The following is a 23,981-nucleotide window of genomic DNA, read 5'->3' as shown; positions in this document are numbered from 1 at the left end:
CTCCTTATATGGCTCAGCGTCATACTTTGTTTTATAATGCTCCTGTGAAGCACCTTAGAACGTTTCTTATGTTAAAGGCTCTAAATAAATATAAATCATTGTTGTTATCCCTCTTTAATAGTAGACTGCAGCATTTTCTTGATGACTGAAGTCAGGTTAACTGGCCTATAGTTACATTTTCTTTCTCACTCTTCTTTAATAGCAGGGTTACATTTGTCAAATGTACTGAAACCATTCCAAAAATCTGGGCAATTTTCGGAAATGCACTGGTAAAAAGCCTGGGAATCCCATGTAACAATAATGGAATTTGACTCATTCATTACACCAATGAGAAGCTTTGATTTCATTATATTGTCCTGTCGCTCAAGTTTGAAGACAACAGCAATCAAATATTACTCGAGAACAAGCAGAGGTGACAAAACCAACCACAATAAATGAATAAATGTTTAATAAATCATTTGGTGAAACATTATTGCATTTTTGTTTGGAATACTAAATGCAATTACTTTTTAATACCATGCGACATTAACACATATAAATAATCATAAACAACCACTGACATCTCTGTGCATTAAAAAAAATTCTAGTAATCCCAGAATTCAAATTCGTACCTTTAGCCCTTTGAGGGCTGCAGTTTTGGTATCAAACAACCTCCAGTTTATCCAGTTTTCCATCACCTATAAATAATGTTTCTTACATAAAAAACTTCAGGAAATTATTCTTACAGCTGGTATAGAAAATGTGCTATAAATTATTTTCAAAACTGCAAAGGAATTTGCAAAACTCAAAGAGGTTAATTAAAAAAATAAATTTTTTTTTGCGATTAGATGTTGGAAGCTCAGGGCCTGCTAAGGCTTAAATTCCAGTACCTCAGTTATCGATTGCATGGCCTCTCACAAGAAGGCTGTAAATTGCGAATGCTGACCTCCTCACCCTCTCTGTGTTACCTGGAACAGCCCACTGGTGGAAATCTTAAGCGTGGGTCAGCCAAAGTCCTTTAAGGAGGCACTTGACCAGTTCTTGAGAGAGGAGGGAGCAGTGGAATATTGGACTGGGGGGGTATAGGCAAATTGCCTGAGTCGGCCTAGTGATCCATCATTGGTAGGCATGGTCTCCTGGAGTTTGTTTGATCATCATGTAGCATTAGAAAGGAAATTCCCAGCTTTTCTTTCCTGAAATTGACCTTTTTAAACTCCCCAAGAATTGACACTACTACCAGTTGCGGCGGGGGGGGGGGGGGGTGGGGGGGGGGGGGTGGTGCACAAGTACTTTTGATATGGGATATTGCTGAATGTCATTTGCAACTAGAACTCCCTTTAATCCACTGGCCCTCTCAGGTCAGGATTCTGTGAGGTATCTGCACCAAGGCTGTGATTTTTTTAGTGTCTATCTCACTCTCCCATCCAGCTGTAGGAAGCTTTGTCTTCAGGTTTCTGCCTGAAGGTGGGGTGGGAGACCCCCTTGGAAATTATTCACTGAACCACAGCAAAGTGGTTTAATACAGTTAGGGCAAGGAGGCAGGCTCCAAGTCTACCTCAGCCAGAATGGGGATCGAGCCCTGTGCTGTTATCACTAACCTGATCCACATGCTAGCCATCTCACCAACTGAGCTAACAGGTCCCCCTGCAAGCAGCTAAGCGATAGAAATATATCCTTGGCAGCAGTGCAGTAAGGGCAGTAATGCATGGGGCACATGTTACACGCCCCAACCCATATACAGCCTCATGCAAAAATACACCCTGGAGCAAGTCAATGTTCTCAGGATAGGAAACTGGGGGTGGGGGAGAGGTGAAATTTAGAAAATGGGGCCAGATAACTAAGGCACAAACCTTTTACAAAAGTAAAATACTGCTGGTGCTGGAAATCTGAAATAAAAACAAAAAATGCTGGAAATACGCAACCTGAAATGTTAATTTTGTTTCTCTCCACAGATCCCACAGACCTTTTACTGTGGGAGAGCAGACTTGTTGGAAATAAACATATTTTTTAAGATGAGAACAAATTTAGTTATTGATAACACCAACTGTTTTCTAGAGTTAGTAAACATCCCAGTGATATCCGATTTAGCTTGTTTCACATATATTGTTATAGGGAGAAAACATTCCTTTTTTAAAACACAGGATTTAGTCAAACTTATCAGTAAAGTAGAATTAAGAGTTTACTGTGGAAGAGGGTAATTTAGGTAAAGTTAAAAAAATGCACATAAATAGTGGAAATTGCAGAAATTGCCGGGGGATTCAGTGTAGCAGTTTCTTTGGAAAGGACATTCTCAAAACACTAACGTACCTCTCTCTTTCAGATGCTGATTAACCCTAAGGTGTATTTTTTGTGGATAATTAGATACTGGGTTCCTGTTTGAATTATCTGGAGGTCACTAATAATTTGTTGGATACTTGCACCAAGATACACAGACCACACCTTTACAGTTTTGACTTGTAATGAATTGAAGAAAGAACTTGCATTCGTATAGCACCTTACATGACTTCAGGATTCCCCAAAGTGCTTTACAACCAATGAAATATCATATAGGAAACAGGGCAGCCAATTTGAGCACAGCAAGTTCCTACAAATAGCAAAGTGATAATGATCAGGTAATCTACTTTTGTGATGTTGGTTGAAGGAGAACTCCCCTTTGAAATGATGCCATGAGATCTTTTACTTCCACCTGAGAGGTCAAGGGTCTCAGTTTAATACCTCATTTGAAATACAGCGCCTCTGACAGTGCAGTATTTCCTCTGCACTGTGCTGGGAATGTCAGCCTGGAATTTATGCTCAAATCTCTGGTGTGGGCCTTGAACCCCAACCTTCTGGCTCCAAGGTGAGAGTGCTACCTACTAAGCCTCAGCTGATGTTAGCTATTCCCCATTGGGCCAATACAACACTCAGTGTCTCTAAACAAGGGTGGAAAACAATATCATATAGGGGCTCTTAACTGCTGCTTCCATGCCCATCAGCAAGTACACTTGGCGGGCTAATGAAGCAGCGAGCTGGATAGTGAATCATCTGCATGCGAATGCCAGGTGAGGGTGAGAGACAGAGGTCAGGGATCAAATAACTTGCTGCCATTCACTGTGTGTGCAGGTCTTGTGGTACATTGGGTAGTGTCCCTGCCACTGAACCAGAAGCTCTGGGTTTGAGTCCCACCCCAGGACTTGATGGCCAGGCATATTGACTATCAACCTGTAAATCCTTCCAACACACATCAATGGTAGGTGGTAAGAGCAGGAGAGACCCCTGATGTGATGAAAGAAAGTTGGAGCCTCTAGGCTACCATAGCTCTAGATTCTAACATGCATTTTGCCACAGTTACTTGGACTGCCTGAATGAGCTATAACACACTACCACCATTCTTTCTCTCTATGTAGAGCAAGAACCAATGGAACAGTTCAAAGCACAGTCAATCCTTTAGGAGCAGTGGGGGATGAAAGGGGAGAAAATTAGAATAACACCAAAGATGATTAAATAACTGAGGTGTGTATGTTGCATGTTCTCTGTGTTGTTGAGGTGCAAACCTCTTTGCTGAGTTGTATAGCTATTGCAATGCTTTGAAGGCAGCTGTTTCCTACTCCATATCTTTCTGAACAGCATTGGGTGAATTGCGCTGTGGATTAAATCTGGTACATATATCAGCTGTTTACGAATGCTTTTGTGATGTGAAATCGTGTCGGAGATGCTGGAATTGCTGTCATGTTTTTATGGCCTTGTGGAATCACTCAATCCATTACCTGCAAAGTGACTGACTAAACAATGACCGAGGGGTAGGGAATAGGGATGTTGACTAAGGACTCAGCTGAGAGCAGTGGTCCCTGTGACCCTCAGTTTCTCTCACATGGGCTTACATTATCTGCTCTGTTCAACTCTGAGCCCTGAAGGTGAAAGGTGAGGGGTGAGACTGGTGATGCACCATCTTGGAATTCCTCCACCTCTGTAGGTTGTAATTAAAAGAACAGTATTTGGAGCTGTGGTAAGTATGTCAAACAAAAAGTCTTGAATGCTCTTTCATCCAGTTTTCTTTGCTTCTTTGTTTCTTGGCTAAGGCTCAGTGAATCTCACTGCCTTTGGTTTGTTCCCTGTTGGCAAAGCTCTCGCTATTATATCGACTTAATCTCCTCTTTGATCTGTCCAATCAGCATGCGAGACAGTACAATTCCTCCAATCTGCAATGATAGATCAGAGAGAAATATTTATTTTCCTAATAAAAAAACAATATCAGCACTACCTCATTCACTTAACCCAAGCCTTCTGTATGCACTGTCATTGCAATTCACTGGGTGTTCAAGATGACAGCCTTGACCTTATGAATACTTTCTTTAATGGTAAATATAGGTCTCCTCATTAAAATATCCATTAATAGCAGCTTGCAGCCATTACACTGACCCTTGCTGTCCTTGTTGAGTCATTAAACCTCGCCCTGTATTGGGGAGGGGGTCCTGGGGCTTCAGGGGTTTCCTGTGGATTTGGCAGTTTCTTCAGGTCTCGGGTTTTCTGGGAGTGTGAGAGTTTCCTGGGGGTGTGATTTTTCTGGTGGTTCAGGGGTTTCCTGAGGTATGGTTCGATATTTGCTGGGAGTTCAATATTTCCTGGAGTTGCAGGCATTTACTGGGGCTTGGGAGTTGAATTGGGGTTCAAGAGTTTCCTGGGGTTTGATAGTTTCCTGGGGGGGTTCGAAAGTTTCCTGGGGATTCATTATTATTTGGGGGTGTGAGCATTTACTAGGGGTGTGGGAGTTTCTTGGGCGTGTGGGAGCTCCCTGGGGGGTTTAATAGTTTCCTAAAGATTCAATAGTTTCCTGGGGGTTTGGGAGTTTCCTGGGAGTTCAGGAGTTTTGTTGGGGTTTGGAGTTTCCTGAGAGTTCAGGGGTTTCCTGGGGGTTTTCTGGGGGTTCGGGGGTTTTCTGGGGGTTTAGGAATTCCCTTGGAGTTCGGGAGTTTCCTGTGGGTTCAAGAGTTTCCTGGGGTTTGATAGCTTCCTGGGGGGGGGGATTTCCTAGGGATTCAGTGTTATTTGGGAGTGTGAGCGTTTACTAGGGGTGTGGGAATTTCTTGGGCGTGTGGGAGCTCCCTGGGGGGTTTAATAGTTTTCTAAACATTCAATAGTTTTTTGGGGGTTTGGGAGTTTCCTGGAGGTTTGGGGATTTCCTGATAGTTCAGGAATTTCTTGGGAGTTTGTGGGTTCGGGGGTTTCCTGGGGGTTTGAGAGTTTCTTGGTAGTTTGGAGTTTCCTGGCGTTGGGGGGTTACCTGGAGGTTTGGGGGTTTCCTGGAGGTTTGGGGGTTTCCTGGGGTTCAGGAGTTTCCTGGGGGTTCAGGAATTTCTGGGGGTTCAGGAGTGTCGTTGGGGTTTGGAGTTTCCTGAGAGTTCGGCATTTCCTGGGGGTTTGGGGGTTTTCTGGGGGTTTGGGGGTTTTCTGGGGGTTTAGGAATTTCCTTGGAGTTCAGGAGTTTCCCGGGGATTCAGGAGTTTCCTCGGGTTTGGAGTTTCCTGGGGTTTTGGGGTTTCCTGATGGTTCTGGAATTTCTTTGGGGTTGCGAAGTTTCCTTGGGGTTTTGGTAGCTTCCTAGAGGTTGGGAGTTTCCTGTGGGTTTGGGAGTTTCACATGATGGTTCAGGAATTTTCTGGGGATTTGGGAGTTTCCTAATGGATCGGGAGTTTCCTGGGCATTGGGGAGATGCCACAATGAGCTTTGTCACATCCTCCTGCATGGTTCTAGCTGCTATATCAACAGGTCTCTTATTATCCACTCCCATCATTCCATTCCACCCCCCTACCTCAAAAAACACCCAAGCCTATTCTCGGTAAGAATATTTATATCACTCTCCGAAACACTTCTTGCTTGTACCTGTAGAAGTCATGGCTTTGGCATAGACAGAGAATACCGACACAGGCAGACTGATACACACAGACATATACACCTATATATGAGTGGACTGATCCACACCAAAGCTGCCTACCTGCGGCAGTGCCAGCCCAAGGACAATGCCCCCCACCAGCAGCAGGTGACTCTCTATCCAGATCGCTGCTTTGTCAGCACAGCCCGCCGGGTGCAGGAATTTAGAAGCTTCCAGTTGGTCCAATGATTGCTTCCCAAAACCGCACATTGTGTTGATCACTGACTGAAGACAGAGGAGAGGAGGAGAAACAAAAAAGCATCAGATGTTGGATGAGAGAGACTTTTCCACAGTGCCGTGCCTGTGGGCCATGACATGCGGCTGGAAGATGGGTCAGATGTCCAGCAGTCGTTTCTAATCCAGAGCACTCCTGAACAGGTAAAGGCCAGAAAGTTGGAGCTGACTTTGGGGAAATGGAAGTTGCATTCATATTTCAATTCACCAGTCATTACTTTGGTGAATTTTCAAGACAAACTGCGAAATTAAAGTTTTACCTAATTCAGGTGCTTAACCATGTCAAGTCCAGTATAAAAGCAAAATAGTGCGAATGCTGGAAATCTGAAATAAAAAAGAAAATGCTTGAAATACTCAGTGGGTCTGGCAGCTTCTTTGGAGAGAAAAACAGAGATAGCATTAATCTTTCATCAGAAGAGTTCTCTGAATCCACACATAAACAGTGACTGAGACATCGTAGGGCTGTCAGCACCAATGGAATTGAACCCTAGCAACACTTGGTGCCCTGAGAAGGGGTTGAAAGTTTATAAAAAGGACGTTTAAAACACCGCAGTTTTGTTGAAAAGCTTACCTCACCGGGTATTAGTATACAGCAGGAATAAGGCACACCACAGCGCTCAGGGCTGGGGTTGTTGGGGGTACAGTTGAAATACATGTTCTTTGACCAATCTTTGTAGCTGGTCCAACCACAGCACTGAAACTGCATGAAAGTAAAGGAAGGTTTACATGGTATAGACTACATTAAGATCATCATTAACACTATTACAATAAAGTCTTGAGTGTGTGTAAATATATAGTCACTTGGTAATACAGAACTTGAGTATTGCTGAAAAAAGAGGCATGTTGTTGAAGCTTTTTGTCTTGCAATCATCAGGACAAATTTGCAAGAATACCAAATCTTAAATGGAACAACAATTTATACAGCATGAGAAGTGGGTGCTGATTGGTTGGCAAGTACGCTGATTGGCAGGTGTGTTGTCATGGAGAATGCACTAGGGAACAGTTAATTGCCAAGCTTTTTGTTTAAATTCAAACCAGGCAAGTTGACTCTGATTGGTCAAGGCGTTGCCATGGGGAATGAACCGGGGTATGGCTGTCCTCTCAGCTTTTATTTAGTCGTAAAAGGTGCAATGTGTGGACATGTTTTCTGTTTGAAAGAGGGCCTTCTGTGTGAATATATGTGGCTTCTAGCACACGTAGGTGAGTTATACTGTGAGCTTGAATGATAATCTTAAATTGGTTGTTAGTGTAATTCTTAGCACAATCGGGATTGTTTGGTAAGTCTTGTCCAATCGCGGATTCACATTCTAATGTTGGACACTATTGTTTCGAGCTTTGCAAACATGGGTTGGTTGAGTATGGTCAGTACTTTGCTTATTGTGAACAGCCGATGGGACGTGTCTGTTTGATACAATCAACCAGTTGTTGGGCTGTATGGCCTACATACTTGGCATCACACTGGCACTGAAATTCATATACCACATTACTCATTTGTCTGGTAGGCAGAACGTCTTTTTGGCTTGATGGAAACGTCCTGTTAGTGGAGAATCCCAGTCGTGTTGCTCCTGCATACTAACAGGGCTGCTACACATTATATTAAGATCAATAAGAACACACATAGATATATCGAATGTATATATAATAGCCTGCATATATCACCACCACTATTCCTGAACAGGATGAAAATGATTGGGCAATTGCCCTGTCAGTCACTGCTGTAAGTGACTGGGATTGGTCTACGGACATCACTTATATTGTGCAACTATCCTTTACTAACTTCAATTTGCTGGAGAAATCACTCTGCTTATATTGGGAGACTTTGCTGTAGTTTCGGTCATGAGTTCTCTTTGCCGTAGTCCATAGAGACTCTTTTAAATAGAGTGACATCGCTACTCCCAATCAGAGCGGCTCAGTCAAATAACACGTTGTCCCATCAAGTTCAGTACATAATTCTCTCTTCAGTTCAAGCTGTTTCTTTTACACTCATGTACTTTAACAGTAACACTGTGCCTAAACCAACTCACAGTGTAAGTTAGTAATAAAAGGAGACAAGACAATAAAGGAGATACATTCACACAGGATGTTACATCCTATGGTGAAAGCAGAGTTATTTTCTATTCACGATGATTTTTGAATGCCTCGGTTTAAAACAGGGGAATTGATTCTCTTCACTGACGTAAGGTAAATCCTGCGGAGAACGAGGGGGGCAGCAACCAGAAATGGTGGGAAATGGCTTACCACCCAGACATGGCCTTGGTAGCCACAACCTTCCCTCCCTCCGAGCATACGGCTACACAGTCAGTGCGCCAACCTGAGTCAGGCAGCGGGGCTTTTCCATATGGCTGCACACAGAACACTGCTTGCCACTCTACTACAACAACAACTTGTATTTATGCGTCGCCTTTAACATCATAAAATGTCCCAAGGCGCTTCACGGGACACGTTACCAACCAGAATTTGATACCAAGTCAAATAAGGGGATAATAGGACAGATGACCAAAAGGTCAAAGGGCTCTAAGTGGCTTAAAGGAGGAAAATGAGGCGGAGAGCCAGAGAACTTTAGGGAGGGAATTCCAGAGCTTAGAGTCTAGGCAACTGAAGGCGTGGCTGCCAATGGTGGCGTGATTAATGGGATACACAAGAGTCAGAATTAGAGGAGCGCGTACTTCTCAGAGGGTTGTGGGGCTGGAGGAGATTATAGAGACAGGGAGGGAAGGAGCGAGGAAATGGCGAAATTTGAAATGAGAATGAGAATTTTAAAATGGAGGTGTTACAGGACCAGGAGCCAATGCAGGCCAGCCAGCTACAGAGCTACAGTGAACAGGACTTGGTGCAAGTTAGGATACGAGCAGCAGAGTTTCGGATGAATTCAAAATTATGGACAGTTTTTGGGACAGTATTGGCCAGATGGTCACCAGACACACTCCATCCAGTATCTGCTGGGGTTCTAGGTGATGAGGAGACCACAGGTAAATGTAACTGAATTTTTAAGGGGCCAGGAAGAGGCTGCTGTTACTGCAGTTCCCCCAACCCCGCCAACAGACCCACTTTATTCCGGCTACCGGAGGCTGATCAGTCTGCTCGATATTGCAGGCTGCCCCAGGAGCCCAGTTTTCCATCCACTGCCCACCAAATGCTAATGAGACCCAGCCCTCCAAACGGCTTCCGCTGAAAATAGTGAGCACCGAGCAGTCTCCACTCTGCTACCCATAGCTTGCACCGAGCCTAAATCTCCAGCATTCAGGCTGTGAAGGAAGGGTAAAAAACGGTCACAGAATTCTCTTTCTTGGTTGGGGATCAGAGATCAATGTGGAGAACTTGACAGGTAGACCTGGAACCCTGTGATGCTCCAGCCTTTAGAGACGTCTGCTCGATGGAATCAGCAATGTTTGCTGCAATTCTATGCTACTGGAGAAGGGATTTTGAAGTGTGGTGTAAGATTGGCGTCACTGACATGGTGCAGGATGGCTTTGTCGTTTTCATGTATTGTTCAACGAAAGCTGATGAACGTTTTCCACATCTATGTTTTGAAATCCCTCGTAAATAATGTTCTCACCTGGATGTAATTATTAACACCATGGTGGGCAGGGAGGGTGACAATATGGTGAGAAGGCCAAAAATCAGTTTCACGCCTGTGTGAAAGTGCAGCGGGATCGTCCGATGGTGTCCGCCATGGCAGAACACCAATGGGATGCAAAGTAAGGCCCGGCTGGAATCATCACCCCCCCCATGCCAGATTTTCCATTACACCAGCAGGAAAATGCCAGTCCAGAATACGCCTGGACAAGTGTGACGTGCAGAAGTTGGGACTTACTGTTAGGGCCCTGCTCATATCGCGGACATCATGCTGGGGCCCTACAACTACAGGCACTGGAGGAACACATGCACCGCCTGCTGGGTGGATTCTCATGGACATGGCTCTCCTGCAAAGCAGCTCACGGAAGGTGGGAGGTATCCGCTGACATCTCGGGTCTGCTTCAGAACATCACGGTCTTGACCAGGGGCTGCTACGGATGACCTACGAGGGGGTGGGGAGAGGGAGGCCTAACTGTGAGTGGGAGAGGAAGATGTACCGGGGGAGGTGGGAGAGGAAGATGTACCGGGGAAATGAGTTTGGGAGGGGGAGACAAAGGTGTCAGGGGGCTGAGGTTGGGAGGGGGAGGAGGGAGTACAAGGGGACGACAGGGAGAATGTGGAAATGGGGAGGTATGTGTAAGGGGGAGGAAGATGTCAGAGGAGTTTGGAGGGGGCGGAAGGAGTTTGGAGGGGTGAAGGTGTTCGGAGGAGGGAAGCTGTCCAGGGAGAAGAAGGAATCCAGCGGGAGGAAGGAATTTGGAGTGGGGAAGGAGTGCAGGGGAGAGGAAGGAGTCCAGAGGTGGAAAGGATTCCGGGAAGGAAGGAGTAAGGGTAGAGGAGGGAGTAAGGGGGGAGATGTCCAGATGAACATGCAAGGGAGGGTTCTGTGGAGTCAATGACTGCCTCCTGGGGAGTGAACTGAGGGTGAGCATTGTAGGAGGGAATGGTGAGCATGAGAGAGAGCGCAGTGAGCCAGAAGGGTGAGGGTGCGAAAATAGCAGTGGAAGGGACGGCGAGGGTGGTTGGTGGGGACTCGGAGGCAGACACAGTCACTGGGGGTGGGAAGGAGGAGGTCGGGCATGTCAATGTGGATAGGATTCTCAGGAAGGTAGGGAACATGCACGTTCACCTGGAAGGAAAAGCGTTCTGGTTGGTAGGTTGCGGTGGGGATATGGAAGCTGATGCCGGGGTGGCAACAGTGATGGGGGAAAGGACATGGGTGACCAGGGGGAGGAAAAGGACGGGGGAGCTGAGCAGAAATGTGACAACTACCATTGTTCTTAAATTGAAAGTGGGCAGAGCCTCATGTTGGACGGGCACAGGTGCTGCATGGGAGTGTGATCTGTGGGTGGGCGGAGATGCAGGTCAGCTCCAAACTGAAAGAGAGACCCCAGCAGGCAGCACTGAAAATGCTCGGGACAGTGGGATGAGTGTGATAGAGGAAGGCTTCACGTACACGAGTGTTTGCACGTAGCTCCGAAAGGCCCTGCCACAAACACACTTCTCCCTCCAGAATCACTTGTGGTCCAACTGTGTGCAGCTGAACTGCTAGTCTGGGGGAGGTGGATGCAGAGGGAGGACTCGCGAAGCCTGTCAATGAAACCAAAAGACAACATTACACATTATTCAGTGAATGTGACATATTTTCAGATTATAAAGTGACAAAATGTGTTCACCCGTGCAATCACTTGTGATCAAAATTGCCTCTGCCTCCCAGGCCGGATTGGTGACCCTGGTGGACCTCTTGCAGCCAAAGCAGAAGTCAAGGAGATCGTGGCGGCCTTCCACTGCATCCAGAAAGCGTTCCAGAGAGACGTCACTAAAATTAGGGGCTGCTGTCTTTTTTTTTACCTTCAGGGACATCTGTCGCCTGGAGCAGTCCAATCTGAAGACATGAAGTAGACACGTGCTCTGATGTGTTTTAAATGGCTACCTTGATGATGTGCAGGTCTGTGCCACATCTCCACGTTCTGCTGGACCAGGGTATCCATGGCGTCCGCCATCCTTCACATACGGGCACATGTGGGCACCGCTTCATCAGACAGCAGGCGGACGCATTCCTCTGACTCACGTGCCACTCAGTTGAGGGCTTCCAAGAGCTCTGCGTGAAGTTCCCCCGTCTTCTGCTGACTCTCCACGATGAGTTGGAAGGCCGAAACCAGGGACTCGAAATCTAACTTGGGACCTCACAGAAGCCTCTTCCCCAGCAGTCCTCCAAGTGCTGGGAGCTCGCCTGGACCTGCCTTCTCTTGCTACGGACACCTGTCTGTGCAGTAACCACCAGATTTGGGAACCCGAGCCTGCTCTAGATCCAGGTCCCATCAAGGTGTGTGTCTCTGCGCTGGTGGATGGTGTGGGTGAGCGCTGTGACGGGTCTTCCAGGCTGTTTATTTCCAGCTCTTCAATGGAGGAGGTGTCCTCTTGGCTGCAGGTGAGGACCTGGAGGAAGCTGAGGGATTGGCTGGCTGAGGGTATCGGCCACTTGGCAGAGATAATGAGTGCACGGGAGCAGAGTCAAAAGCAGGAGAGAGAGCACTCACAGTTGCATTGAGAGAGGGATGATGTGGTGCAGGATCCTCACCTAGATATTTGTCGCCAACCTCACCGTCACTGATCCTCTTCCTGCACTGGTTGACTGGCCTCCTCTGTGCCCCGGTAGCACCGACCGCCACTGCCACCACCTCCCAGGCCAGATTGGTGACCTTGGCAGACCTCCTGTGGCCAAAGCAGGGGTCGAGGACATCGCGGCGACCTTCTACTTTGTTTAGCAGGCGCCCCAGAGAGGCGTCACTAAAATTGGGGCTGCCGTCTTCTTTGCTTTCAGGGCCGTCTGTCGCCTAGAGCAGACCTGGTCTGAAGACATGAGGTAGACATGCGCCCTGGTGCGCTTTAAATACGGTGCCCGGAGCGAGGAAGGGCTGAGGTCACTGCGTGGTGGGCAAATCCGAGCCCACCCGCCAGCGATCCGATGTGTTTCCCGTGAATGCATTATGAATGAGGTGGGACGCACTGGGAATGGGACGATATGCCGAGGAAAGTGCTATTGCGGCCAGAGGGTAAAACGTCCTTTTGCCTGCCCGCTACAGCACTTTGTGCAAATCTGGGATGAATCCGCCCAAAGACTCATGGTAACATAGGGTTACAATGATAAATACATGGCTAGCTATTTTCAGCAAGGTGATGAGAATTTACATTACTGTCAGCAACTTTGCTCTCTATCTCTTTCTCTTCTTAAAATCTAGCTCTTTGACCAAGCTTTTGATGACTTGTCCTAATACCTCCTTATGTGGCTCCAAGTCAAATTTGATTTGATTGCGTTCCTGTGAAGTGCCTTGAAACGTTTTACTATGTTAAAGTGCTATATAAATGCAAGTTGTTGCTGATGTAAAAGGGGTCTCTCGGATGCGTTGGTCTAGAAATTTGGGGTGGGGTGCAGGCCTGCGGCAGAATGGTCCCGAGCTATGTTGGTCTTCATAGCCAGAGGATTCAAGTACAGGAGCATGGATGCTTTGCTGCAATTGTACAGGGCCTTGGTGAGACCACACCTAGAATATTGTGGGCAGTTTTGGTCTCCTTATCTGAGGAAGTATGTTCTTGCAATAGAGGGAGTGCAGCGAAGGTTTATCTGACTGATTCCTGGGATGGCGAGACTGACATATGAGGAGAGATTGAGTTGATTAGGATTATATTTGCTGGAGTTGAGAAGAATGAGGGGGATCTCATAGAAACCTATAAAATTCTAACAATACTAGACAGGGTAGATGCAGGAAGGATGTTCCCGATGATGGGGGAGTCCAGAACCAGGGGTCACAGTCTGAGGATATGGGGTAGACCATTTAGGACTTAGATGAGGAGAAATTTCTTCACCCAGAGAGTGGTGAGCCTGTGGAATTCGTTACCACAGAAAGTAGTTGAGACCAAAACATTATATGTTTTCAAGAAGGAGTTAGATTTAGCTCTTGGGGCGAAAGGGATCAAAGGGTATGGGGAGAAAGCGGGAGCAGCCTATTGAGTTGGATGATCAGCCATGATCATAATGAATGGCGGAGCAGACTTGAAGGGCCGAATGGCCTACTTCTGCTCCTAGTTTCCATGTTTCTATGTAATGGGCCTCATTGTCACACAGCTGGTGTTGCACAATGGCACTTGGGTAAGTGCGGCTGGGAGTCGGGTCAGGGGTCTGAAATCAAAGATGAGGTGGTGCATACAAGGTAGGGTAGGTTATAGTGTGCAATCGACTGGTGCATCAGTATGCAACGCCACAGTACGGAAGGTCACTGATTTAATCTTACCCTCCATCTTCTCCCTTCATCGCCACAACTCCTAATCAAACAGTCTGTTCAGAACAGGGATCAGGCACCTCCCTGCAGGTGGTGTCCTCATTTCAGTGGACTGAAATCAAACACTTTCTGTTGGGAGATTGATAGTTATCAGGCCAGTATCAGGCTCATGGCACTGATCCCAGAGGAAGGTATGGCTCCTTTAATAACCTCCCCTTTACAAGATAATTGCACCTGAAGTAGGAGTTACTCCAGACAGCTGAGCATAAAATGGTGAGATTCAAGGGAGAAGCTGAAAGATGTACTGTGTGGTCTGTCTTTCTGAAATAAGAGAGAATAAATGTTTGGAACTTGGCTTGTTCAAGGACAACCACATATAGGAGAAAGGAGGGTCGGACACAGGTAAGGAAGGCTGTGGGATGGTGGAAAGGAGGGTCAAAGATGGGGAAAAGGGGGGGGTCAGAGATGGGGCAAGGAGGGGCAGAGATGGGGAGAAAGTGGGTTAGAGCTGGTGAACCTAGATTCTGAGATGGTAGAGCTTTGTAATCTGCTGACGAGGAATACGGGGCCAATCACTGAAAAACCTTCTTGGTGGCAATTGCAGAAGAGACAATGATGAGTGAATGGGGGTGAAAACACTTCACTGGGGGCATTAATATCCTTTTAAAGAAATAAGTCAGTTTATTGAGTTTTTCCTATCATATGTAATAGTATTTTTTAAATTTTGGAAGTATAATGACAAACTCTCTACTAGTCCCTTGAAGGGCAAGAGCTTGTGTTTTTTAACATGGAGAAGCTGCTGCACTGTGACTGCCACAATCTCCCACTCTTTATGCCTGCCATTGGTATATCAGAAGGATTTAGCCCACATTACAAACATATCTTCTGTGGCCATCAAGCCCTGGACTGGAACGACTTACTCTCTGTTTCATCTCTATATGTTCAGACAAGCCGGAATTTGAGTTTTAGAATCAACGGCCAGGATTTTCTGATCCCGCCCAGGGCAAGAAAAGTCATGGGTGGGACAGAAAATTTGGAGAAGAGGCCAAAAGTCCGTCGACTTTCGGTGGGAATTTCCCAGAAAATCCTGGCCAATGATTGCGATCTGAGACTATTTTCCACCACTGCTTTTCATATGAGAAGCAGGCGGCCGGCAATCGGAAATTAATCGGGGCGATGGTCTCAGTAAGATTCAACACAAACCCAAACGTACACAACATCAATGCTACCATCTCACTCTGATCAGTGCCATTACCTCTCTCTGAATATAGTCGATCAGGTTCTGCAGGTCAATGTCATTTCTGTAATGAACAATGGCTTTCTTCATAAATTTGCTCACTGTGTCTTCAGCCTACAAAGAGAATAAAAGATCAAAGTGATTGATGTCAGAGATGACAATAAAATAGTGTACGAACAGTTTACGTAAAAGCCTTTGTATTAAAAATCGAAAATCGGCATAAAAAAGGGTACTGGATTTGGAGGTTCAATGTGGATGTGTCTTTGAATCTAAGAAGCAGCACTGCCAGTTATTTGTGCTGTAGCCTCCTCCGTGGCTGCACTGACTGGGACTTTTTGTGCTGTAGCCTCCTCCGTGGCTGCACTGACTGGGAGTTTTTGTGCTGTAGCCTCCTCCGTGGCTGCACTGACTGGGAGTTTTTGTGCTGTAGCCTCCTCCGTGGCTGCACTGACTGGGAGTTTTTGTGCTGTAGCCTCCTCCGTGGCTGCACTGACTGGGAGTTTTTGTGCTGTAGCCTCCTCCGTGGCTGCACTGACTGGGAGTTTTTGTGCTGTAGCCTCCTCCGTGGCTGCACTGACTGGGAGTTTTTGTGCTGTAGCCTCCTCCGTGGCTGCACTGACTGGGAGCTTTTGTGCTGTAGCCTCCTCCGTGGCTGCACTGACTGGGAGTTTTTGTGCTGTAGCCTCCTCCGTGGCTGCACTGACTGGGAGTTTTTGTGCTGTAGCCTCCTCCGTGGCTGCACTGACTGACTGGGAGTTTTTGCGCTGTAGCCTCCTCCGTGGCTGCACTGACTGGGAGTTTTTGCGCTGTAGCCTCCTCCGTGGCTGCACTGACTGGGAGTTTTTGTGCTGTAGCCTCCTCCGTGGCTGCACTGACTGACTGGGAGTTTTTGTGCTGTAGCCTCCTCCGTGGCTGCACTGACTGAGAGTTTTTGTGCTGTAGCCTCCTCCGTGGCTGCACTGACTGACTGGGAGTTTTTGTGCTGTAGCCTCCTCCGTGGCTGCACTGACTGACTGGGAGTTTTTGTGCTGTAGCCTCCTCCGTGGCTGCACTGACTGGGAGTTTTTGTGCTGTAGCCTCCTCCGTGGCTGCACTGACTGGGAGTTTTTGTGCTGTAGCCTCCTCCGTGGCTGCACTGACTGGGAGTTTTTGTGCTGTAGCCTCCTCCGTGGCTGCACTGACTGGGAGTTTTTGTGCTGTAGCCTCCTCCGTGGCTGCACTGACTGACTGGGAGTTTTTGTGCTGTAGCCTCCTCCGTGGCTGCACTGACTGGGAGTTATTGTGCTGTAGCCTCCTCCGTGGCTGCACTGACTGGGAGTTTTTGTGCTGTAGCCTCCTCCGTGGCTGCACTGACTGACTGGAGTTTTTGTGCTGTAGCCTCCTCCGTGGCTGCACTGACTGGGAGTTTTTGTGCTGTAGCCTCCTCCGTGGCTGCACTGACTGGGAGTTTTTGTGCTGTAGCCTCCTCCGTGGCTGCACTGACTGACTGGGAGTTTTTGTGCTGTAGCCTCCTCCGTGGCTGCACTGACTGACTGGGAGTTTTTGTGCTGTAGCCTCCTCCGTGGCTGCACTGACTGACTGGGAGTTTTTGTGCTGTAGCCTCCTCCGTGGCTGCACTGACTGGGAGTTTTTGTGCTGTAGCCCCCTCCGTGGCTGCACTGACTGACTGGGAGTTTTTGTGCTGTAGCCCCCTCCGTGGCTGCACTGACTGACTGGGAGTTTTTGTGCTGTAGCCTCCTCCGTGGCTGCACTGACTGACTGGGAGTTTTTGTGCTGTAGCCCCCTCCGTGGCTGCACTGACTGACTGGGAGTTTTTGTGCTGTAGCCCCCTCCGTGGCTGCACTGACTGACTGGGAGTTTTTGTGCTGTAGCCCCCTCCGTGGCTGCACTGACTGGGAGTTTTTGTGCTGTAGCCCCCTCCGTGGCTGCACTGACTGACTGGGAGTTTTTGTGCTGTAGCCCCCTCCGTGGCTGCACTGACTGACTGGGAGTTTTTGTGCTGTAGCCCCCTCCGTGGCTGCACTGACTGACTGGGAGTTTTTGTGCTGTAGCCCCCTCCGTGGCTGCACTGACTGACTGGGAGTTTTTGTGCTGATAGCCTCCTCCGTGGCTGCACTGACTGACTGGGAGTTTTTGTGCTGTAGCCTCCTCCGTGGCTGCACTGACTGACTGGGAGTTTTTGTGCTGTAGCCTCCCTCCGTGGCTGCACTGACTGACTGGGAGTTTTTGTGCTGTAGCCTCCTCCGTGGCTGCACTGACTGACTGGGAGTTTTTGTGCTGTAGCCTCCTCCGTGGCTGCACTGACTGACTGGGCAGTTTTTGTGCTGTAGCCTCCCTCCGTGGCTGCACTGACTGACTGGGAGTTTTTGTGCTGTAGCCTCCTCCGTGGCTGCACTGACTGACTGGGAAGTTTTTGTGCTGTAGCCCTCCTCCGTGGCTGCACTGACTGACTGGGGAGTTTTTGTGCTGTAGCCTCCTCCGTGGCTGCACTGACTGACTGGGAGTTTTGTGTGCTGTAGACCCCCTCCCGTGGCTTGCACTGACTGACTGGGAGTTTTTGTGCTGTAGCCTCCTCCGTGGCTGCACTGCCTGACTGGGAGTTTTTGTGCTGTAGCCTCCTCCGTGGCTGCCTGACTGTACTGGAGTTTTTGTGCTGTAGCCTCCTCCGTGGCTGCAATGACTGACTGGGAGTTTTTGTGCTGTAGCCTCCTCCGTGGCTTGCACTACTGACTGACCCCCCTCCACCTTGGCTGACGCTAGATTTTTGTGCTGTAGCCTCCTCCGTGGCTGCACTGACTGACTGGGAGTTATTGTGCTGTTAGCCTCCTCCGTGGCTGCACTGACATGACTGGGAGTTTTTGTGCTGTAGCCTCTCCGTGGCTGCACTGACTGACTGGGAGTTTTTGTGCTGTAGCCTCCTCCGTGGCTGCACTGACTGACTGGGAGTTTTTGTGCTGTAGCCTCCTCCGTGGCTGCACTGACTGACTGGGAGTTTTTGTGCTGTAGCCTCCTCCGTGGCTGCACTGACTGACTGGGAGTTTTTGTGCTGTAGCCTCCTCCGTGGCTGCACTGACTGACTGGGAGTTTTTGTGCTGTAGCCTCCTCCGTGGCTGCACTGACTGACTGGGAGTTTTTGTGCTGTAGCCTCCTCCGTGGCTGCACTGACTGACTGGGAGTTTTTGTGCTGTAGCCTCCTCCGTGGCTGCACTGACTGACTGGGAGTTTTTGTGCTGTAGCCTCCTCCGTGGCTGCACTGACTGACTGGGAGGTTTTTGTGCTGTAGCCTCCTCCGTGGCTGCACTGACTGACTGGGAGTTTTTTGTGCTGTAGCCTCCTCCGTGGCTGCACTGACTGACTGGGAGTTTTTGTGCTGTAGCCTCCTCCGTGGCTGCACTGACTGACTGGGAGTTTTTGTGCTGTAGCCTCCTCCGTGGCTGCACTGACTGACTGGGAGTTTTTTGTGCTGTAGCCTCCTCCGTGGCTGCACTGACTGACTGGGAGTTTTTGTGCTGTAGCCTCCTCCGTGGCTGCACTGACTGACTGGGAGTTTTTGTGCTGTAGCCTCCTCCGTGGCTGCACTGACTGACTGGGAGTTTTTGTGCTGTAGCCTCCTCCGTGGCTGCACTGACTGACTGGGAGTTTTTGTGCTGTAGCCTCCTCCGTGGCTGCACTGACTGACTGGGAGTTTTTGTGCTGTAGCCTCCTCCGTGGCTGCACTGACTGACTGGGAGTTTTTTGTGCTGTAGCCTCCTCCGTGGCTGCACTGACTGACTGGGAGTTTTTGTGCTGTAGCCTCCTCCGTGGCTGCACTGACTGACTGGGAGTTTTTGTGCTGTAGCCTCCTCCGTGGCTGCACTGACTGACTGGGAGTTTTTGTGCTGTAGCCTCCTCCGTGGCTGCACTGACTGACTGGGAGTTTTTGTGCTGTAGCCTCCTCCGTGGCTGCACTGACTGACTGGGAGTTTTTGTGCTGTAGCCTCCTCCGTGGCTGCACTGACTGACTGGGAGTTTTTGTGCTGTAGCCTCCTCCGTGGCTGCACTGACTGACTGGGAGTTTTTGTGCTGTAGCCTCCTCCGTGGCTGCACTGACTGGGAGTTTTTGTGCTGTAGCCTCCTCCGTGGCTGCACTGACTGACTGGGAGTTTTTGTGCTGTAGCCTCCTCCGTGGCTGCACTGACTGACTGGGAGTTTTTGTGCTGTAGCCTCCTCCGTGGCTGCACTGACTGGGAGTTTTTGTGCTGTAGCCTCCTCCGTGGCTGCACTGACTGACTGGGAGTTTTTGTGCTGTAGCCTCCTCCGTGGCTGCACTGACTGACTGGGAGTTTTTGTGCTGTAGCCTCCTCCGTGGCTGCACTGACTGACTGGGAGTTTTTGTGCTGTAGCCTCCTCCGTGGCTGCACTGACTGACTGGGAGTTTTTGTGCTGTAGCCTCCTCCGTGGCTGCACTGACTGACTGGGAGTTTTTGTGCTGTAGCCTCCTCCGTGGCTGCACTGACTGACTGGGAGTTTTTGTGCTGTAGCCTCCTCCGTGGCTGCACTGACTGACTGGGAGTTTTTTGTGCTGTAGCCTCCTCCGTGGCTGCACTGACTGACTGGGAGTTTTTTGTGCTGTAGCCTCCTCCGTGGCTGCACTGACTGACTGGGAGTTTTTGTGCTGTAGCCTCCTCCGTGGCTGCACTGACTGACTGGGAGTTTTTGTGCTGTAGCCTCCTCCGTGGCTGCACTGACTGACTGGGAGTTTTTGTGCTGTAGCCTCCTCCGTGGCTGCACTGACTGACTGGGAGTTTTTTGTGCTGTAGCCTCCTCCGTGGCTGCACTGACTGACTGGGAGTTTTTGTGCTGTAGCCTCCTCCGTGGCTGCACTGACTGACTGGGAGTTTTTGTGCTGTAGCCTCCTCCGTGGCTGCACTGACTGACTGGGAGTTTTTTGTGCTGTAGCCTCCTCCGTGGCTGCACTGACTGACTGGGAGTTTTTGTAGCTGTAGCCTCCTCCGTGGCTGCACTGACTGACTGGGAGTTTTTGTGCTGTAGCCTCCTCCGTGGCTGCACTGACTGACTGGGAGTTTTTGTGCTGTAGCCTCCTCCGTGGCTGCACTGACTGACTGGGAGTTTTTTGTGCTGTAGCCTCCTCCGTGGCTGCACTGACTGACTGGGAGTTTTTGTGCTGTAGCCTCCTCCGTGGCTGCACTGACTGACTGGGAGTTTTTGTGCTGTAGCCTCCCTCCGTGGCTGCACTGACTGACTGGGAGTTTTTTGTGCTGTAGCCTCCTCCGTGGCTGCACTGACTGACTGGGAGTTTTTTGTGCTGTAGCCTCCTCCGTGGCTGCACTGACTGACTGGGAGTTTTTGTGCTGTAGCCTCCTCCGTGGCTGCACTGACTGACTGGGAGTTTTTGTGCTGTAGCCTCCTCCGTGGCTGCACTGACTGACTGGGAGTTTTGTGCTGTAGCCTCCTCCGTGGCTGCACTGACTGACTGGGAGTTTTTGTGCTGTAGCCTCCTCCGTGGCTGCACTGACTGACTGGGAGTTTTTTGTGCTGTAGCCTCCTCCGTGGCTGCACTGACTGACTGGGAGTTTTTGTGCTGTAGCCTCCTCCGTGGCTGCACTGACTGACTGGGAGTTTTTTGTGCTGTAGCCTCCCTCCGTGGCTGCACTGACTGACTGGGAGTTTTTGTGCTGTAGCCCTCCTCCGTGGCTGCACTGACTGACTGGGAGTTTTTGTGCTGTAGCCTCCTCCGTGGCTGCACTGACTGACTGGGAGTTTTTTGTGCTGTAGCCTCCTCCGTGGCTGCACTGACTGACTGGGAGTTTTTGTGCTGTAGCCTCCTCCGTGGCTGCACTGACTGACTGGGAGTTTTTTGTGCTGTAGCCTCCTCCGTGGCTGCACTGACTGACTGGGAGTTTTTGTGCTGGTAGCCTCCTCCGTGGCTGCACTGACTGACTGGGAGTTTTTTGTGCTGTAGCCTCCTCCGTGGCTGCACTGACTGACTGGGAGTTTTTGTGCTGTAGCCTCCTCCGTGGCTGCACTGACTGACTGGGAGTTTTTGTGCTGTAGCCTCCTCCGTGGCTGCACTGACTGACTGGGAGTTTTTGTGCTGTAGCCTCCTCCGTGGCTGCACTGACTGACTGGGAGTTTTTGTGCTGTAGCCTCCTCCGTGGCTGCACTGACTGACTGGGAGTTTTTGTGCTGTAGCCTCCTCCGTGGCTGCACTGACTGACTGGGAGTTTTTGTGCTGTAGCCTCCTCCGTGGCTGCACTGACTGACTGGGAGTTTTTGTGCTGTAGCCTCCTCCGTGGCTGCACTGACTGACTGGGAGTTTTTGTGCTGTAGCCTCCTCCGTGGCTGCACTGACTGACTGGGAGTTTTTGTGCTGTAGCCTCCTCCGTGGCTGCACTGACTGACTGGGAGTTTTTGTGCTGTAGCCTCCTCCGTGGCTGCACTGACTGACTGGGAGTTTTTGTGCTGTAGCCTCCTCCGTGGCTGCACTGACTGACTGGGAGTTTTTGTGCTGTAGCCTCCTCCGTGGCTGCACTGACTGACTGGGAGTTTTTGTGCTGTAGCCTCCTCCGTGGCTGCACTGACTGACTGGGAGTTTTTGTGCTGTAGCCTCCTCCGTGGCTGCACTGACTGACTGGGAGTTTTTGTGCTGTAGCCTCCTCCGTGGCTGCACTGACTGACTGGGAGTTTTTGTGCTGTAGCCTCCTCCGTGGCTGCACTGACTGACTGGGAGTTTTTGTGCTGTAGCCTCCTCCGTGGCTGCACTGACTGACTGGGAGTTTTTGTGCTGTAGCCTCCTCCGTGGCTGCACTGACTGACTGGGAGTTTTGTGCTGTAGCCTCCTCCGTGGCTGCACTGACTGACTGGGAGTTTTTGTGCTGTAGCCTCCTCCGTGGCTGCACTGACTGACTGGGAGTTTTTGTGCTGTAGCCTCCTCCGTGGCTGCACTGACTGACTGGGAGTTTTTGTGCTGTAGCCTCCTCCGTGGCTGCACTGACTGACTGGGAGTTTTTGTGCTGTAGCCTCCTCCGTGGCTGCACTGACTGACTGGGAGTTTTTGTGCTGTAGCCTCCTCCGTGGCTGCACTGACTGACTGGGAGTTTTTGTGCTGTAGCCTCCTCCGTGGCTGCACTGACTGACTGGGAGTTTTTGTGCTGTAGCCTCCTCCGTGGCTGCACTGACTGACTGGGAGTTTTTGTGCTGTAGCCTCCTCCGTGGCTGCACTGACTGACTGGGAGTTTTTGTGCTGTAGCCTCCTCCGTGGCTGCACTGACTGACTGGGAGTTTTTGTGCTGTAGCCTCCTCCGTGGCTGCACTGACTGACTGGGAGTTTTTGTGCTGTAGCCTCCTCCGTGGCTGCACTGACTGACTGGGAGTTTTTGTGCTGTAGCCTCCTCCGTGGCTGCACTGACTGACTGGGAGTTTTTGTGCTGTAGCCTCCTCCGTGGCTGCACTGACTGACTGGGAGTTTTTGTGCTGTAGCCTCCTCCGTGGCTGCACTGACTGACTGGGAGTTTTTGTGCTGTAGCCTCCTCCGTGGCTGCACTGACTGACTGGGAGTTTTTGTGCTGTAGCCTCCTCCGTGGCTGCACTGACTGACTGGGAGTTTTTGTGCTGTAGCCTCCTCCGTGGCTGCACTGACTGACTGGGAGTTTTTGTGCTGTAGCCTCCTCCGTGGCTGCACTGACTGACTGGGAGTTTTTGGTGCTGTAGCCTCCTCCGTGGCTGCACTGACTGACTGGGAGTTTTTGTGCTGTAGCCTCCTCCGTGGCTGCACTGACTGACTGGGAGTTTTTGTGCTGTAGCCTCCTCCGTGGCTGCACTGACTGGACTGGGAGTTTTTTGTGCTGTAGCCTCCTCCGTGGCTGCACTGACTGACTGGGAGTTTTTGTGCTGTAGCCTCCTCCGTGGCTGCACTGACTGACTGGAGTTTTTTGTGCTGTAGCCTCCTCCGTGGCTGCACTGACGACTGGGAGTTTTTGTGCTGTAGCCTCCTCCGTGGCTGCACTGACTGGGACGAGTTTTGTGCTGTAGCCTCCTCCGTGGCTGCACTGACTGACTGGGATTTTTGTGCTGTAGCCTCCTCCGGGGCTGCACTGACTGACTGGAGTTTTTGTGCTGTAGCCTCCTCCGGGGCTGCACTCTGACTGGGATTTTTTGTCTGTAGCCTCCTCCGTGGCTGCTCTGACTGACTGGAGTTTTTGTGCTGTAGCCTCCTCCGTGGCTGCACTGACAGACTGGGAGTTTTTTGTGCTGTAGCCTCCTCCGTGGCTTGCACTGACTGACTGGGAGTTTTTGTGCTGTAGCCACCTCCGTGCAGAGCACTGACTGACTGGGAGTTTTTGTGCTGTAGCCTCCTCGTGCTGCAGACTGACTGGGAGTTTTGTGCTGTAGCCTCCTCCGTGGCTGCACTGACTGTGAGTTTTTGTGCTGTATGGCCTCCTCCGTGGCTGGCACTGACTGACTGGGAGTTTTTTGTGCTGTAGCCTCCTCCGTGGCTGCACTGACTGACTGGGAGTTTTTTGTGCTGTAGCCTCCTCCGTGGCTGCACTGACTGACTGGGAGTTTTTTGTGCTGTAGCCTCCTCCGTGGCTGCACTGACTGACTGGGAGTTTTTTGTGCTGTAGCCTCCTCCGTGGCTGCACTGACTGACTGGGAGTTTTTTGTGCTGTAGCCTCCTCCGTGGCTGCACTGACTGACTGGGAGTTTTTGTGCTGTAGCCTCCTCCGTGGCTGCACTGACTGACTGGGAGTTTTTGTGCTGTAGCCTC

At 49.9% G+C, this 23,981-nt stretch overlaps 1 protein-coding gene across 1 annotated transcript in view; it reads right to left on the bottom strand.

Annotated features, from left to right (window-relative positions):
• Nucleotides 1-3,242: 3,242 nt before the first annotated feature.
• Nucleotides 3,243-23,981, bottom strand: part of tspan33b (tetraspanin 33b) — an 83,139-nt gene continuing 62,400 nt past the window's right edge. The window contains exons 5-8 of the mRNA XM_041178954.1: nt 15,233-15,328; nt 6,693-6,821; nt 5,951-6,112; nt 3,243-4,157 (exon numbers count right to left, since the gene is read on the bottom strand). Of these exons, the coding sequence (XP_041034888.1) occupies nt 4,092-4,157; nt 5,951-6,112; nt 6,693-6,821; nt 15,233-15,328 (453 nt within the window). The 3' untranslated portion in view covers nt 3,243-4,091. The remainder of the gene's footprint in view (nt 4,158-5,950; nt 6,113-6,692; nt 6,822-15,232; nt 15,329-23,981) is intronic.

Source organism: Carcharodon carcharias, chromosome 2 (assembly GCF_017639515.1).
Source record: "Carcharodon carcharias isolate sCarCar2 chromosome 2, sCarCar2.pri, whole genome shotgun sequence".
Taxonomy (NCBI): Eukaryota; Metazoa; Chordata; class Chondrichthyes; order Lamniformes; family Lamnidae; genus Carcharodon; species Carcharodon carcharias.
This window is presented reverse-complemented; position numbering and strand designations above follow the sequence as displayed.